Source organism: Entelurus aequoreus, linkage group LG26, assembly GCF_033978785.1.
Source record: "Entelurus aequoreus isolate RoL-2023_Sb linkage group LG26, RoL_Eaeq_v1.1, whole genome shotgun sequence".
Lineage (NCBI taxonomy): Eukaryota > Metazoa > Chordata > Actinopteri > Syngnathiformes > Syngnathidae > Entelurus > Entelurus aequoreus.
The window spans coordinates 33464396-33483998 of NC_084756.1; the positions used below are offsets into that span (position 1 = coordinate 33464396).

The following is a 19603-nucleotide window of genomic DNA, read 5'->3' on the forward strand; positions in this document are numbered from 1 at the left end:
ATTCAACCCTTGAGTCTACGTAATTTCAACCCTTGAGTTCAGCTAATTTCAACCCTTGAGTAGGCTTAATTTTAACCCTTGAGTAGACATAATTTTAATTCTTGAATCTACTTAATTTTAGCCCTTGTCGACTTAAATTTAACCCTTTAGGGTACTTAATACTAACCCTTGAGTCTACCTAATTTAACCTTTGAGTCGACTTAATTTTAACCCTTGAGTCGCCTTAATTTCAACCCTTGAGTATATATTTAATTTTAACCCTTGAGTAGACTTAATTTTAACCTTTTAATCTACTCTTATTAACCCTTGAGTCTACTTAAATTTAACGTTTGAGTCCACTTTATTTTAACCCTTGAGTCCACTTTATTCAAACCCTTGAGTCTACTTAATGTTAACCCTTGAGTCTACTTACTTTTAACCCTTGAGTCTACTTACTTTTAACCCCTGAGTTGACTTAATTTTAACCCTTGAGTCGACTAACATTCAACCCTTGAGTCAACGTATTTTTAACCCTTGAGTCGACTTAATGTTAAACCTTGAGTCGACTTAAATTTAACCCTTGAGTCCACTTAAATTTAACCCTTGAGTCGACTTCAATTAAACATTGAGTCTACTTAAATTTAACCCTTGAGTATACTTTATTTCAACACTTAAATCTACTGAATTATAACCCTTGAGTTGACTTAATTTTAAACCTTGAGTCGACCTAATTTTAACCCTTGAGTCTACTTAATTTTAACCCCTGAGTCAACTTAATTTTAACCCTTGAGTAAACTTAATTTTAACTCTTGAGTCTACTTAATATAAACCTTAAGTTGACTTCAATTTAACCTTTGAGTTGACTTAATTTTAACCCTTGAGTTTATCTAATTTTAACCCTTGAGTCGACTTAATTTCAACTCTTGAGTCTACTTAATTTTAACCCTTGAGTCAACTTAATTTTAACCCTTGAGTCAACTTAATTTTAACCCTTGAGTCAACTTAATTTTAACCCTTGAGTCGACTTAATTTTAACTGTGGAGTCTACTTAATTTTAAACATTGAGTCTACTTAAATTTAACACTTGAGTAGACTTAATTTTAATCCGTGAGTCTACTTAATTTTAGCCCTTGAGTCGACTTAATTTTAACCTTTGAGTCTAATTAATTTTAAACCTTGAGTCGCCTTAATTTCAACCCTTGAGTATATTTAATTTTAACCCTTGAGTAGACTTAAATTTATCCCTTGAGTCTACTTGATTTTAACCCTTGAGCCGACTTTATTTTAACCCTTGAGTCTACTTAATTTTAATCCTTGAGTCTACGTAATTTTAACCCTTGAGTCGACTTAAATTCAACCCTTGAGTAGACTTAATTTTAACCCTCAAGTCTACTTAATCTTAAACATTGAGTCTACTTAATTTTAAACATTGAGTCTACTTAAATTTAACCATTGAGTCTACTTAAATTTAACCCTTGAGTCTACTTCATTTTAAACTTTGAGTAGACTTAATTTAACCCTTGAGTTTACATAATTTTAAACATTGAGTCAACTTAATTTTAAACATTGAGTCTACTTAAATTCAACCCTTGATTCTACTTAATTTTAAACCTTGAGTCTACTTAATTTTATACCTTGAGTCGACTTAATTTTAACCCTTACGTAGACTTAATTTTAATCCTTGAGTAGACTTAATTTTAATCCTTGAGTCAACTTAATTTTATGCCTTGAGTCGACTTAATTTTAACCCTTGATTGGATTTAAATTTAACCCTAGAGTCTCCATAATTTTAACCCCTGAGTCCACTTAAATTTAACCCTTGAGTCGACTTAATTTTAACCCTTGAGTCCACTTACATTTAACCCTTGAGTCTACTTAATTTTAATTGTAACCCTTGAGTCTACGTAACTTTAACCATTGAGTCGACTTACTTTTAACCTTTGAGTCTACTTAATTTTAAACATTGAGTCTACTTAATTTTAAACATTAAGTCTACTTAATTTTAACCCTTGAGTCTACTTAATTTTAGCCTTTGAGTGTACTCAATATAACCGTTGAGTCTATAAAAGAAGCTTTATTTGCCCATTACTTCAATGTACTTTATTTATTTACTTGCCCATTATTTCAAAGTACTTCATTTATTTACCCAAACATTTTTAACATGACTTCTACAATGTGTTGTAATAAATTACACCCCTGTTGGAGTAACCTGACTCCTCTTTGAAGTATGATCACTGAGCATCCCACACAGTTTCCAGGTAGCCGTCCTTGGCTCAGGTAAAGGTGTGTACGCTCAGAATGACCTGAGTGATTCATCTCAAGTTAATGCAGGAAAGTTCTCCTTAAAATGTTACATTGCATGTTTGGCTAAAAAGGTTTTGTTAGCCATGGTTTGACCCTGGAACGGATCATTTGACTTCAATTACCAGTGGTGCACTTTGAAGTGTAAACATTGTGACTTGTTAGCACGCTAACGTCCCCTCTGCCCTTGCCGCTCCCTGGCCACTCTTTCACCAGCAGGTATTGAATGGCGGCGTTGCTCTGAGGCGGCGCTCTTAATAAAGGTGATAACGTGGCGGCGCTCTTATTAAAGGTGATAGCGTGGCGGCGCTCTTATTAAAGGTGATAGCGTGGCGGCGCTCTTATTAAAGGTGATAGCGTTGCGGCGTTCTTATTAAAGGTGATAACGTGGCATTGCTGTGCGGCGAAAGATTGAACAGCTCTGCGGCTGAAGAGGTTTGTTTATTGGGCCCACCTGGACTTTACCTCTGCAGCGTGATTAGCAAAGTGTTAGTTCAGTCAGGGGCGTACTGCATCACCCAATAACCACCTGGCGGCCATGTAAGACCACCCATTAAATGCCTCGGCAGAGGTGTTTGTAGTCAAACTACATTGTCCAAACATCTGTGTAGACAATCCATTTAATATGTCCCAGCACATCATAGAAAGTCAATAGGTCAATATATATATATACTGTATATATATATATGTATATATATATATATATATATATATATATATATATATATATATATATATATATATATATATATATATATATATATATACATATATATATCCATCCATCCATCCATTTTCTACCGCTTGTCCCTTTCGGGGCTGTGGGGGGTGCTGGAGCCTATCTCAGCTGCATTCGAGCGCAAGGCGGGGTACACCCTGGACAAATTGCCACCTCATCGCAGTATATATATATATATATATATATATATATATATATATATATATATATATATATATATATATATATATATATATATATATATATATATATATATATATATATATATATATATATTGTTACGGCTCAGGCTCCTGCCGGCTCTCATCCATCTGTGCACTCCAATGAGCGCACCTCTGGACACGCACACGAGCGTTCCCCTCCGCGCGGCTGCAGGTAATCTACAATCCACACACCTGACGCTGATGAGGCACCACTATTCTTGAGCCGGTGCAACCTACGTTCCAGTGCCAGAACGTAGCTACATCTCGCAGTACTGTAAGCCCACACGTCTCTGGCTTTTTCTCCATGTGCATTCACACTCTCTGTGTTTCCCCACCTCTGTGCTCATCTTGTGTTGTCCTTTGTCGTTCTCCTGCAGTCCCTCTTTGTTTCACGGATTCAAGGTGTGTTTCTTGTTTTCCCGGAGTCCCTCTGGTCTTCTTGCTGCCTTCCTGGATCTTGACCTCTCGTTTGGACACGGACTCTGATGCCTCGCTCCTGCCCTTGACCCCACGCCTATCCACGGACCTCCGAGCTTGCCTTGCCCTTTTTGGACTTCCGCCTCTCACTCAACACACACCTTCAACAACTCCGGTTAAGACTCAATTAGGCACAACACATAGTCACACTATACTTATTTGGCTTAATTACACCCTCCACGTCCTTGTGTTTGATAAACACGACTAACTATCAACGCCCTGTCTCAGTGCTGTCTCCTTTTCCATAGTACTGTCACAGTATGTTCTGGCCATGTCAGAACCCGACGGCATTGTCAGAGAGCGGACCACGCTCCCTCCCCGAGCTCCCATAAGCCCCGAAGTAGCTGCGATGCACGGGATACTCCAGCAGCACCAAGAGCGCTTCTCTTCACTGGAGAACAAGCTGCAGGTTGCCTTCACTAGCCTGCTTGCTAGAATGGATTCCATAATCAATAACCCGGTGGACAGGGGGGGACGCTGCCTTCCGCCTGCATTTCATTCAGCAGGGATCCCGCTCCGTAGCTGACTACACCCTCGAATTTCGCACTCTCGCGGACGACAGTGAGTGGGGCGACAAGGCACTCGAGTATGTACCGGTGGGGACTAAGTGAGGACATCAACGACGGCCTATTACGGGACCGTCCAACCTCTTATCAGGACCTCATCATGTTGGCTCTCCGAATGGACCAGAGATTAATTGAGTGAGCTGCAGAACAAAGACAAACAGCTCTCTACCAAGTCTCCAGACCTACCCCTGTTGAGACTCGAACACCTGCATTCTCTCCCTCAAGTCCCAAGTTCGAGCCCGCTAATCACACCAGCATGGTTCCACCAACCGCTTTCTTCATACCAGTCAAGACGGAGGAACCCATGCAGCTACGCAGAGCACGCCTAGCGGCAGATGAGAGGGAGAGGAGGTTTCGGCAGCGCCTTTGTCTTTATTGCGGGTTAGCGGGGCACGCAATAAAGACTTGCCCGACGCGGCCAAAATTCAACCCTCCCCAGCAAGGGTAATCCTAGTGGGCCACACTTCTGTTCCCCAAGTCATCAAAGACCCTGGCATTCTCTCCCTGGCTACCCTGTCCTGGAGCTCGAAGAGCCTGACCTTCGACGATAGCTTTATGGACCAGGAGTTTGCCCGAAAGGACAAAATCAGTCTCTTGCCCCTGGACACCTCACTACCGGCTCAAGCCCTGGATGGACACCCACAGGGACCTATTACACATCGCACGGAAACCTTATCCCTGACCTTCTCGGGCAACCACACAGAGACCCTCAGCCTTTGGATCCTTGATGGCCGATCGGTCCACTTGTCCTTGTGCGTCCCTGGCTCCGGAAACCCGACCCTCATATTTCCTTGTCCTCGGGAAACATCTTGGCCTGGAGTACGGCATGTCATGAACACTGTCTGAAATCTGCATTACCCCGGTCGGATAGTCCCAGACCTACGTCACCTCCCCCTGACCGGTCCAATATTCCTTATGTTTACCATGATCTTGCCGCAGTCTTCGACAAGGATCGTGCTCTCTCCCTTCCCCCACACAGACCTTATGACTGCACCATCAAACTAATCCCCAATGTTGTCCTTCCATCTAGCCGCCTGTACAACCTTGTCCTTCCTGAGAAACAAGCCATGGAAGACTACATTACAGACTCTCTCACATCTGGTATCATCACCCCATCGAAGTCTCCAGTGGCAGTAGGATTTTTCTTTGTGTCTAAGAAGGACGGTTCATTGCGGCCCTGCATCGACTACCGTCAATTAAATAACATCACCATAAAGAACAAGTATCCACTTCCCCTCCTGAGTTCGTCCTTCGAGCCCATTACCTCGGCGACCATTTTCAGCAAACTTGACCTCCGCAACGCCTACCATCTCGTCCGCATCAAGGAGGATGACGAATGGAAAACGTCATTCAACACACACCTGGGCCATTTTGAGTACAGGGTAATGCCCTTTGGACTTATTAATTCCCCTGCTGTCTTCCAGGCATTAGTTAATGACGTCTTGAGGGACATGTTGGACCAGTTTGTCATTGTTTATTTAGATGACATTCTTGTGTTTTCTAAAGACCTACAGGAGCATCAGAGAGACGTTTGCCTGGTTCTTCAGTGCCTGCTCGAGAACCGGTTATTCGTCAGAGCCGAGAAGTGGGAGTTGCATTCCCCTTCTGTCGGATTTTTGGGGTATATAATTGAGAAGGGGCATATCAAGGCCGACCCTAGGAAGGTTGAGGCGGTGATTGAGTGGCCCCAACCCACCACCCGCACAGAACTGAGGCCTTTTCTTGGGTTTGCGGGATTCTACCGTCGCTTCATCCGGGACTTCAGCAAGGTAGCCGCTCCTCTTCATTCTCTCACGTTTACACTTTCGCTTTTTCAGTGGTCCAAGGAGGCCAGCACAGCCTTCCAGACCCTCAAGGAGAGCTTTAGTTCAGCCCCGGTGCTAGTCCATCCTGACCCTAACAGTCCTTTTACGGTGGAGGTGATGCCTCCGATTCCGGTATTGGGTCTGTGCTTTCCCAGCGCTCATGGTAGGACAATTTGGTGCACCCTTGTGCTTTCTTTTCCAGACGTCTCTCTCCTGCTGAAAGGAATTATGACGCGGGGAACCGTGAACTGTTGGCAGTCCACGAGGCTCTGGTAGAGTGTAGGCACTGGCTGGAGGGGGCCAAACACCCATTTTCCGTCCTGACGGATCACCACAACCTCATCCACATTTGCTACGCTAAGAGGCTCAACGACCGTCAGACACAATGGTCACATTTTTTCAGCCGTTTTGACTACACACTGTCTTTCAGACCAGGCTCCCGCAACACGAAGGCAAATGCCCTCTCTCTGCAGTTCTCGGAGAAACCCTCCAGCCCACCCACAACGGAACCCATCCTACCTCCTGCTCGTATTATGGGCATGGTAACTTGGGAGGTCGAGAGTCTGGTCAGGGAAGCTTTGCGCTCTGACTTGGGTCCGGACGGGGGACCATTCGACAGACTGTTTGTTCCCAAGGAACTGTGCCCGAAGGTATTGGACTTGGGTCATTCCAGTGTCTTTGCTTGTCATCCTGGAGTTTACAGGTCACTATCATTTATCCAACGACGTTTTTGGTGGCCATCCATGGAGGCTGATACCCGGGAGTTTGTTGCCACTTTCACCATCTGCTCCCATAGCCCCCCAGCCCGCCTGTTGTGTCCACTGCCCATCCCCTGCCGGCCCTGGTCCCACATCGCTGTGGATTCCCCACCTCTCAATGTAAAGACACCATTTTGACAATAGTCGACAGATTCTCCAAAGGGCACACTTCATTCCCTTTTCCAAGCTTCCCTCCGCCGCTGAGACCGCAGAACTTCTCACAAAACCACGTCATCAGACTGCATGGGATCCTCATGGATGTCGTGTCAGACCGTGGTCCCCAATTCATCTCCTGTGTCTGGCAGACTTTTTGCAAGGGAATTAGGGCCAAAGTCAGTCTCACATCCGGTTACTTCTCTATGGAACCATTTCCCATAAAGAGGATCATCAACGCGGCCTCCGTACTTCTCCCGCTACCACAGTCTATAAAGTCTTACCCAGTTTCCCACGTTTCTCAAATTAAGTGTGCATCTCCTAGCCTTTGCCTAAAGAAGCATAGCCTACAAGGCAGCAGGAGGACTTGAGGTCAGAGTTTTCATCTCCTATAGCCTATGATCCTGATTAAAAACTGTATATGATCCTGATAAAAACCGTATATGATCAATTGACCTGATGAAAACTGTATATGATCCACTGACCTGATAAAAACTGTATATGATCCTGATGAAAACTGTATATGATCCATTGACCTGATAAAAACTGTATTTGCAGACCCTTCAGCGATCCTGTTCTGTCTCCCTGTAATGTTTGTCTGATCTTGAATGGGATTGTGCTAAAAATATTAATTTCTGATTTTGATTCTGATAAAAACTGTATATGATCCTGTTAAAAACTGTACATGATCCATTGACCTGGTAAAAACGGTATATGATCCTGATAAAAAAAACTGTATATGATCCATCGACCTGGTAAAAACAGTATATGATCCATAGGCAGAAGCAAAAATCTAAATCAGGGCTATCCCTTTTTTTCAGGAGAGTCATAAATAACTCGTGCTGTATCAAAAAGCGTTTATATAATAGAATAGAATAGAAAGTAATTTATTGATCCCAGGGGGAAATTCAGCACCACAGTTCGCTCACAATAGACACGAATAATAATAAATAATATAATATATATAACATATTATTAATATGATATATAATATATAAATAATATACATATATTCTACATATACTCTACATTTAAGTGCAGTCAAGGAACATATGCATTATACAGTCTGATGGCTGTCGGTATGAAGGACCTCCTGTGTCGTTCCGTGTTGCATTTTGGGAGTCTGAGCCTTCCACTGAACGTGCTCATTCTCCCCGCAAGGTCCGAGTGTAGTGGGTGGGAGGTGTTGTCCATAATGGCTAGGAGTTTTGCTAGACTTCTCCTCTCTGACACCACCGCCAGAGAGTCTAGCTCCACTACCACCACATTACTGGCCTTCTTTACCAACTTGTCCAGTCTGTTTGCGTCCCTCGCTCTCAGCCCGCTGCCCCAGCAGGCCACGGCGTACAAGAAGGCGCCCGCCACCACCGACTCGTAGAACATCTTCATCATCTTTGTACAGACGTTGAAGGATCCGAGCCTCCTGAGGAAGTAGAGGCGGCTCTGTCCCTTCTTGTAGAGTGCCTCAGCGTGTTTTGACCCATTCAGCTTGTTGTCCATGTGTACTCCGAGGTATTTATAATCCTCAACCATGTCCACATCGACCCCCCTGATGGAAACAGGGGTTGCCGGAGTACTCCTCCTCCTTCCCAGGTCTACAACCAGCTCCTTGGTCTTCGTCACATTAAGCTGGAGGTGGTTCTTTCCACACCATGTGACAAAGTCCTCCACCAGTGCCCTGTGTTCCTCATCATCACAATCCTTAAAGGCCTACTGAAATGATTTTTTCTTATTTAAACGGGAATAGCAGATCCATTCTATGTGTCATACTTGATCATTTCGCGATATTGCCATATTTTTGCTGAAAGGATTTAGTAGAGAAAATCGACGATAAAGTTCGCAACTTTTGCTCGCTGATAAAAAAAAGCCTTGCCTGTACCGGAAGTAGCGTGACGTCACAGGAGCTAGTATTCCTCACAATTCCCCATTGTTTACAATGGAGCAAGAGAGATTCGGACCAAGAAAGTGATGATTACCCCATTAATTTGAGTGAGGATGAAAGATTCGTAGATGAGGAACGTTACAGTGAAGGACTTGAGAGGCAGTGATGGACGTATCTTTTTTCGCTCTGACCGTAACTTAGGTACAAGCTGGCTCATTGGATTCCACACTCTCCTTTTTTTATTGTGGATCACGGATTTGTATTTTAAACCACCTGGGATACTATATCCTCTTGAAAATGAGTCGGGAACGCGAAATGGACATTCAGTGCCTTTTATCCCCACGACAATACATCGGCAAAATGCTTTAGCTACGAGCTAACGTGATAGCATCGTGCTTTAACTGCATATAGAAACAAAAAGATAAACCCCTGACTGGAAGGATAGATAGAAAATCAACAATATTATTAAACCGTGGACATGTAAATACACGGTTAATGCTTTCCAGGCTGGCGAAGGTTAACAATGCTGTGCTAACGACGCCATTGAAGCTAACTTAGCAACTTAGCAACGGGACCTCACAGAGCTATGCTAAAAACATTAGCTCTCCACCTACGCCAGCCAGCCCTCATCTGCTCATCAGCACCCGTGCTCACCTGCGTTCCAGCGATCGGCAGAAGGACGAAGGACTTCACCCGATGCGTTTGGCGGCCCGGAGACGTAGGAAGTCAAGGTGAGGTCAGCGGCTTGCGCGGCTAGCGCGGCTAGCGCGGCTAGCGCTCCAACAAAGTCCTCCTGGTTGTGTTGCTGTAGTCCGCTGCTAATACACCGATCCCACCTACAACTGTCTTCTTTGCAGCCTTCATTGTTCATTAAAGAAATTGCAAAAGATGTCCAGAATACTGTGGAATTATGAAATGAAAACAGAGCTTTTTGTATAGGATTCTACGGGTACCATAACTTCCGTTACTCTGACTTCGTCACGCGCATACGTCATCATACCGCGACGTTTCAGCCGGATATTTCCCGGGAAGTTTTAAATGTCACTTTATAAGTTAACCCGGCCGTATTGGCATGTGTTGCTATGTTAAGATTTCATCATTGATATATAAACTATCAGACTGCGTGGTCGGTAGTAGTGGGTTTCAGTAGGCCTTTAATACACCCTACTATCGCAGAGTCATCAGAAAACTTCTTAAGGTAGCAGGACTCTGAGTGATAGTGGAAATCGGTGGTGTAGATGGTGAAGAGGAAGGGGGAGAGGACTGTGCCCTGCGGGGCCCCGGTGTTGCTGACCAGCCTGTCAGACACACAGTCCTGCAGTCGCATGTACTGTGGTCTGTCAGTCAGGTAAACAACAACCCAGGGCACCAAGGGGTCTCCACCTGCATCGTCTCCAACTTCACACCCAGTAGCCCAGGCCGTATGGTATGGAAAGCACTGGAGAAGTAAAAAAACATGACCCTCACACTGCTCGCAGGCTTGTCTAGGTGGGTGTGGTAGATGACTGCGTCCTCCACTCCTAGTCGGGGCTGGTAGGCAAATTTGAGTGGGTCCAGGTGGGGCTTGACTGTAGGGTGGAGTTGTTCAAGGACCACTCAAATCTAGAATTGAATATAGTGAATTAGTAAACTGACTCTTCATTTTGATCCAGACTAAGTTGGATCTGGAGGACTTATTAACCACCACCAAGACAACTGATTTTGTCTTCCAGGGTTTTATTGAATAAAAGACTTGATTATGAGTCCCAGACAGCAGGCAGATGAACATTTCATAAATGATGACTGTTATGATGTACTCTATGATTTTTTACTTCTAAAATATAACTAAGGTACCGCAGCTTTAAGAAACGTATCTATGTCTTTAGCTCCCTGTTACAACACACGCACAGTCTGTTTCTCCCTTGTCTGCGGGAGCACTCAGCAGCTCCACTCTGAGTACGTCCAGACCGCACCCACACTCGCTGTGCAGGCCGTACCCACATGCCGCCGCAGCTGGAGACAATCATTAATCAAGACACCTGGCAGTGATTACGGACGACAGGATAAAGAGCCTCGCCGCTAACTACTCCTCGTCGGAACGTTGCTTTGCTTGCAGTAAGCTCACATCTCTGACTTCCCACCAGTGTTCTTCAATCAATCAATCAATCAATGTTTATTTATATAGCCCTAAATCACAAGTGTCTCAAAGGGCTGTACAAGCCACAACGACATCCTCGGTACAGAGCCCACATACGGGCAAGGAAAAACTCACCCCAGTGGGACGTCGGTGAATGACTATGAGAAACCTTGGAGAGGACCGCATATGTGGGTAACCCCCCCCCTCTAGGGGAGACCGAAAGCAACGGATGTCGAGTGGGTCTGACATAACATTGTGAAAGTCCAGTCCACAGTGGATCCAACACATCAGCGGGAGTCCAGTCCACAGCGGGGCCAACAGGAAACCATCCCGAGCGGAGACGGGTCAGCAGCGCAGAGATGTCCCCAACCGATGCACAGGCTAATGGTCCACCCGGGGTCCCGGCTCTGGACAGCCAGCACTTCATCCATGGCCACCGGACCTATGCAACTCCCCCTCGCAAGGGACAGGGGAGAAGAGGAGAGAAGAAAAGAAACGGCAGATCAACTGGTCTAAAAAAGGGGGGGTCTATTTAAAGGCTAGATTATACAAATGAGTTTTAAGATGGGACTTAAATGCTTCTACTGAGGTAGCATCTCTAACTGTTACCGGGAGGGCATTCCAGAGTACTGGAGCCCGAATAGAAAACGCTCTATAGCCCGCAGACTTTTTTTTGGCTCTGGGAATCACTAATAAGCCGGAGTTCTTTGAACGCAGATTTCTTGTGTTCTTCTCCTGTGCTTGTTTCCTCGTACCTTGTTTTTGATCTCCTTTGTCTCTCCTTCCTCCCACAGTCCCTGTCTCAGCTCCCGCTGCCATATTCCCCTGAACCCTGATTGCCCTCCTGATTACCCGACACATTGCCTGGACTTTGGACGCTTTCTCCTGCACTACGACCACGCTTGGACCCCCGGACTTCTTTGCCTTCTCCCTCTGGATTTGGACGCCACCATTCAACACGCATGACAACACCCCTTAGGGTATCTTCATATGTTAATTCCAGCAAGTAGTTTACATTCAAACACATAGTAGCACACACACCCTACGTAATCATAAATCACTCAATAAATACATTGAGTTTGTACTTCCGCTGTTGTGCCGTCTCCTTCCCCCGTCTAAGACATAACACTCCTGACTTCTTCTGTGTGTTAGATGTTGTCATTACTGCCAGAAGTGGTGGAAAAGTGGATTACAACTAGTACTGATGTGACCGTACGGAGCACAGCTGAGTAACTGATACTTTTTGGGGCCCCCTGTGGGTCACTGGCAGCCCCAAAATGGGTCCTGAAAGAGTACCACACACTTGTGTGTGACTATCAGTGGTACTTGAACTTCTCTGGTGTTGGACATGACAAACTAACACACACAATGTTGGACATGACAAACTAACACACACAATGTTGGACATGACAAACTAACAAACACGACGTTGGACATGACAAACTAACAAACACAATGTTAGACATGACAAACTAACAAACACAATGTTAGACATGACAAACTAACACACACAATGTTGGACATGACAAACTAACAAACACAATGTTAGACATGACAAACTAACAAACACAATGTTAGACATGACAAACTAACAAACACAATGTTGGACATGACAAACTAACAAACACAATGTTAGACATGACAAACTAACAAACACAATGTTAGACATGACAAACTAACAAACACAATGTTAGACATGACAAACTAACAAACACAATGTTGGACATGACAAACTAACACACACAATGTTGGACATGACAAACTAACACACACAATGTTGGACATGACAAACTAACAAACACAATGTTGGACATGACAAACTATAACACACACAATGTTGGACATGGCAAACTAACAAACACAATGTTGGACATGACAAACTAACAAACACAATGTTGGACATGGCAAACTAACAAACACAATGTTAGACATGACAAACGAACACACACAATGTTGGACATGACAAACTAACAAACACAATGTTGGACATGACAAACTATAACACACACAATGTTGGACATGACAATCTGACACACACATTCACTCTCTGACTCCGACTCTCTGAGTCTTTGACTCTGACTCTCTTACTCTGACTCTCGGACTCTCACACTCTGACTCTCTGACTCTGACTCTCACTCTCGGACTCTCGGACTCTCTCACTCTGACTCTTTCACCTCTTGCTGTCTGACTCTCTCATTCTGACTCTCTTACTCTCTGACTCTCTCACTCTGACTCTCTGACTCTGACTCTCTGACTCTCTGACTATGATTCTCGGACTCTGACTCTGACTCGGGTTTTCTTCAGGAAACATCCCAACCAGGAGTGTTCCTGTCATACAGACTAGGATTATTGTCATGATATTGCAGATACATTTAATTAGTACATACATTTGATTATTAGTATTATTACAGTCACTCTGACTCTGACTTTTTGACTGTCTGACTCTGTGACTCTGACTGTCTGACTCTCTCACTCTGACTATCAGGCTCTGACTCTCTGACTCTTATGACTGTCTGACTCTGACTCTCTGACTCTGACTCTCTGACTGTCTGACTCTGTCTCTCTGACTCTGAATCTATGACTGTCTGACTCTGACTCTCTGACTCCGACTCTCTGACTCGAGTTTTTTTCAGGAAACATCCCAACCAGGAGTGTTCCTGTCATCCAGACAGGATTATTGTCATGATATTGCAGATACATTTCATTATTACATAAATTTTTAAATATACTATGGTGTTCATTGCATGTTGCTGTAAATGGAAAAACATTTATCCTGTTTGTATCTGCTCTTGTTTTTTGCTTTATTACTACGGTATTTTTTAGTTGCTCACGGTAAAATCCTGACGGCTGAGCTGACAGTTTTGTTTTTGTTTAATTGTAAGATGTATTGTCATTTTACAATATCACATTTCAAAAGTCAAGCAGATATTTTATTTGTACTTTCACTTGAACAAAAACTAAGTTTGGAGTACATGATAATATCATGTTTGTGTGATTAGTTGAAATATATGCAATTGTTTCTCTTGAAATGCAAAGAACAAATACATTTAGTAAGAAAAGATCTGTGACGAGCTGTCACTTAATTTCTGTTTGTTTTCCTCGTTTTTGTATTTATTTTCTATCAGTGCTCTTATTTTGGTTTCCACTTCCTGCTTGTTCCTCTGAGCACTGTTTATTCACACACCTGCTGTTGATTGGCAGCTGGTCCACACCTGCGGCCAATCAACATGTATGCTATTTATGCCTTGTCTTGAGCACTTCTCAGTGCTCGATGATCACACCTTATGTTTGGAACCTTTTTATGCTAGACTGCTTCATTTTCTGTTTGTATGAGATTAAAACTCATCATAGCTGCTCTTCGCTCTCCTGGTTCTTGCATCTTGGGGTCACAAAAACGGCAGCCATGCGAGTTCCTGACAAGATCAAGTACTTCATTATTTCCAGTCCACATGTTTGACACCGAGAGGCTCTTATCTTGCAATAAGTCCGTCAAACTGTACTTGTTAAATATCATTGTTGCACAATATTCCAAAAAAGAGCACAAGCAGAATGTTGGAGTGGCATGTCTGAGTTAGTTTCTGAGAAGTCTTCATGGTAAAGAGATAATCTGAGGTAGGTTCCTAAAACCAGTCTTAGAGAGGATCTGGACTTGTGTTTCTACAGACGATCCCTAAAAACAGCAGGAACATTTGTTTAGTTTTTTTGTTTTTTTGCAGAATACTCAAAAAAAAAAAACAGCAAGACACTCCTGTCATATAAAAGATATTTGCAGTAGGTCTTTCAAAACATCAACAAGCTGCTGTCAGATAGTTTTTTGTTTGTTTTGCAGAATATTCCAAGAACTGTCATATACAGAATGTTTGACGAATATTTTGCAGCACATTGCATTAAAAGGAGAATGATTCATTGGCATTTTATTACAACAGGTAATCAGAGCGCCACAGGATCTTTGGCTCATATGATTCCTAAAAACTGCTGACAACTCCTGTCATATAAAGCCTTTGGGGTTGGGGTTAGGCGGCGTAGACCCTGGACAAGGATGGCGGGGGGAGACCCTGGACAAGGAAGGCGGCGTAGACCCTGGACAAGTGACCACCTCCTCCCAGGAAGGAGTAGAATATGTGATGACAGCCCACCAGGCAGACACTTACCTACGTGGCTCCGGTGTGGCGAGGCAGTGCTGAAGTGTCCCCAAAGAGTCCCCATGCAGAGGGTCAGCACCAAGGTCTTTCTGCACATTCTCTGCAGGTCCCCAACCTTCATTCTGCGTAGAAAAGACAAGACAAAGGTCAAGCAGATTTGACATGAACCGAGTACAGTACAGTCCAGCAGGCTTGAAGCCAACAATCAGGGGAACACTTTGGACTGAGTGAAGATATTTGCTGATTTAGTGGGACCACAACAGGCACACATGCCAATTCCTTGAAAACTACAGTTGTTGTAATTGGATGGCCATCCATAGGATTGGTGGTCTGTTCTCCTTTCAAATGTATTTTCCATTACATTGGCCTCCCTTTCTGTTGACTCTTAAATAGACTGGTCTCTCAGGCCCCAGACACCTGGGTGGTCTTCAAGCACTCTCTGGTTGGCCCAGGACCGCTCTCCATCTCCCAAGGAGAGGCCCCCTAAGAGCTGAACACAATACCAACCTGCCTTGGTGGACTCTTTGAACCAGGTGTCCAGTAACCTGACTTTCGCCAGACCCTTGTAGTTGGCTGAGCTCCACACAAGGATCTGAGCTCAAAGGCATTGCAAACTCATTTTGTAGCGAAGTAAGCGACTGTTTGATTTAAACATCAATGGCGGCACGCAGCCCTCGCTGCGTCGTGTGCTGACATTGATTCTGCTATTGCAACTGTTTTGTCCAATCTATCTAGTATTAATTCTTTAAAAGATGAACAGAGTACGGTTTTAAAGGCATTTATTGGTAGCAAGGATGTTTTGGCTCTTCTTCCGACCTGGTTTGGATTTACCAGGGTCGCTCTCATCAGCGTCACGACTTGATTTCCATGTGAGTGGATGAAGTAGCATGACATTCAAAATAACGGACAATGCTTTATCCAATCACATACAATGATTTTTTTACAAGGGCCCGCCTTCTGAAATAGGTCTCTTATTGAGATTTCCAAGATTCTTGTGTGGAGCTCAGCGAACTACAAGGATCTGGTGAGAGTCAGGTTAGGTGTCCAGTACTATAACGCTTGGTTTCTACACCGGCTGATGAACTTGCAAGGATGAGGTGGTGATACCTTGGCAGTCTTTGCGGTGACACACAGAGACTTTTTCTTTTGGGATAAAGACTTAAGACAATCGGTGTGTGGGATGGATTTAACAACAAACATTCAGAAAATCCAACTGGAGGTCTGGACTCCACGTGCAGAGACAGCAAGAGAAGTGCATGTAAAAAAAACGTTTCGGAAAGTGCACAAAAAGCGTAGTGGCAGCCATGCAGCATGTCGAGGTACAAAGAAATATCACACCGTACATCCTGATTGCCAACCAGGAACAGGGGGCCAGCAAACACACAAACAATGGTGGCAAATGGAAGGAAAACTAGATCGGAAATGAAAAAAAAAAAAAATAATAATAATAATAATAATAATAATAACTGTCTTGTGAGATCAGGACATGTATACAAGCTTGGATTAGTCTTTTAACTTATTATTAAATTTTCATAAACAATTGATTTTGTTTACACGTTGTACTTCTTGGATTAGTCTTTTAACAAAGAACACAGATAGGTTGATTGGCAACACTAAATGCTCCCTAGTGTGTGAATGCTGTCTATCTGTGTTGGCCCTGTGATGAGGTGTACACTTGTCCAGGGTGTACCCCGCTTTCCTTTTCCATGGTGTACACTGCCTTCCTTTTCCAGGCTCTACCCCGCCTTTTCCAGGGTCTACCCCGCCTTCTTTGTTCAGAGTGTACCCCGCCTCACTGACTTGGGACCATTGCAAAATGATGTGCGTCCCAAAGTCAGCAGCCTTGGCGTCACTATAGACAGCCATTTTAATTTAAACTTGACAAACAAGTCAATGGCATTTTAATATTGTGTTTTTATCATCTTCGTCATTTAGTAAAGGTAAAACCATTTTTATCTTTTAACCTTTTTGAACAAGTCGTGCATGCTTTTATTTCTAGTCGCCTGGACTACTGCAATGCACTTTATGCTGGCATTAGCCAAAAAGCTCTCTCCCGGTTGCAGTTAGTCCAGAATGCGGCAGCAGGACTTTTAACAGGGGCCAGGAAACACTAGCATATAACCCCAATTCTTCAGAGTTTGCACTGCCTCCCTGTTCATTTTACAATTGATTTTAAATCCTTGCTGTTTGTTTTTAAAACTATACATGGACTGGCACCTCAGTATATCTCAGACCTCATCCAAATTTACACTCCTGCGCGCGCTCTGAGGTCCGAGAGCCAGCTCAAGAAGAGACTTAAATCCAGGGGAGACAGGGCCTTCTCTGTGGTCGGCCCTAAGCTCTGGAACACTCTGCCCCTCCATGTTCAAACTGCCCCCACAGTGGAGTGTTTTAAGTCTCGTCTTAAGACCCACTTTTATTCTTTGGCTTTTAACACTACGTGAGTTGTGTGGTCCTCTGTCCTCTGTTGTCCTCCGTGTTTTTTTTTATACATTTTGATTTCTATTTACTGTTTTAATTGGTTTTTCCCTTTAAAATCGTTTTTTTTTCATATTTATTTTTATATTGTTTTTATATTGGTTCTATATTTATTTATTTTTTGTTTTTCTTCAGTCATTGGTGGAGGTAAAGATAATATTTGATTGTTTTTAATATTGTTTTTAATACTGTTTTTAATATTGTTGTGCAGCACTTTGGAAACATTTTTGTTGTTTAAATGTGCTATATAAATAAAGTGGATTGGATTGGATACCTTGTCCAGGGTCTACCCCGTCTTCTTTGTCCAGGGGTACCCCACCTACCTTGTCCAGGGTGTACAACGCCTTCCTTGTCCAGGGTCTACCCAATCTTGTTTGTCCAGGGTCTACCCCGCCTTCCTTGTCCAGGGTGTACCCCGCCTTCTTTGTCCAGGATGTACTCCCCCTTCCTTGTCCAGGGTGTACCCCGCCCGGATGCAGCTGAGATTGGCTTCAGCATCCTCCGCGACCCCGAACGGGACAAACGGTAGAAAATGGATGGATGGATAATATTAAATGTTTATAAACAATTTATTTTGTTTATGTGTTGTACTTCTTGGATTAGTCTTTTAACAAAAAACATATTATGAAATATTTATAAACAGTTTATTTTAACATGGGTAAGGAACCTTCCATCCATTCATTTTCTACCGCTTATTCCCTTCGGGGTCGCGGGGGGCGCTGGAGCCTATCTCAGCTACAATCGAGCGGAAGGCGGGGTACACCCTGGACAAGTCGCCACCTCATCACAGGGCCAACACAGATAGACAGACAACATTCACACTCACATTCACACAATAGGGACCATTTAGTGTTGCCAATCAACCTATCCCCAGGTGCATGTCTTTGGAGGTGGGAGGGGCCTATCCCCAGGTGCATGTCTTTGGAGGTACCCGGAGGGAACCCACGCAGTCATGGGGAGGACATACAAACTCCACACAGAAAGATCCCGAGCCCGGGATTGAACTCACGACTACTCAGGACCTTCGTATTGTGAGGCAGACGCACTAACCCCTCTGCCACCGTGCTGCCCGGGTAAGGAACCTATCATTAAATATTTATAAACCATTTATTTTGTTTACGTGTTGTACTTCTGTCCTGCAGCAAATACATTGAAAAGGTGTTTTATTGTTTGTGCTATGGCGCCATCTTTTGGACGAGTTTGCTCACTGCAGATGCTGCAGTATCCTTCCACTTAGTGTTTTCAACCAGACGTACAAGTGCCGTTTGGTCTTCTAGCATCCATAGCGTTTCTACTCATAAGGATTCTCCATTTATCACGCCAAGCAAGGTTTGTAAGTTTTACAATATAACTAAATCAATTCTTACTTACTAAAGCGTCCCATGTGTAATGTCTGTAGGAGTGTTTTCATGCATATTTGTATGTGCTATCGTATTGTAATCAAGCTAGCATCGTTAGCATGAGCTAATATGCTAACAGGTTTACAAGTGTCTGTGTTAGTATTATAAACTTACAATGGCATTCTTTTTTGTATTGTTTCACTTTCACAAATTCCTCAATAAATTCACCAAAAACGTCACAGTGGAGTTATTGAGTCTGTTTAGCTGATTGGAGAGCTAGCTTGCGCAGCTTGTGGGTCCATGACCATGACTTCTGTTTTGTTTGATCAGCCGTTGTACTGCCGTGTTACAGACACAACAATGAAGGTATGTAAATAAACATTCTGTGTAAATAAGTCATTTCACAACATATGCGACGGAAACATAGTGATGCACTCTCTAGCGGTAAAAAGGGGCTGATACTGGAAGCTGATTAATGCTGCATGTAGAGCACTAAAGTGTGTGTTGAACATGGGCTTCAGCATGCAAACATCAGTTTTTACAGCAAGCTTCCTGTCGTCAGCGTAAAGGAGGAACATATCTTCTCTGAAGCAAATATGTGCCAGAGACAACAAAACCACAGCCAGCTGCAAACACTCCTCTTCTCCGTCTAGACCTCAGTAAT

At 43.6% G+C, this 19603-nt stretch overlaps 1 protein-coding gene across 1 annotated transcript in view; it reads right to left on the reverse strand.

Annotated features, from left to right (window-relative positions):
• Positions 1 to 19603, reverse strand: part of tafa3a (TAFA chemokine like family member 3a) — a 112787-nt gene that overhangs the window by 57979 nt on the left and 35205 nt on the right. The window contains exon 2 of the mRNA XM_062038231.1: positions 15131 to 15243. Within this exon, the coding sequence (XP_061894215.1) occupies positions 15131 to 15242 (112 nt within the window). The 5' untranslated portion in view covers position 15243. The remainder of the gene's footprint in view (positions 1 to 15130; positions 15244 to 19603) is intronic.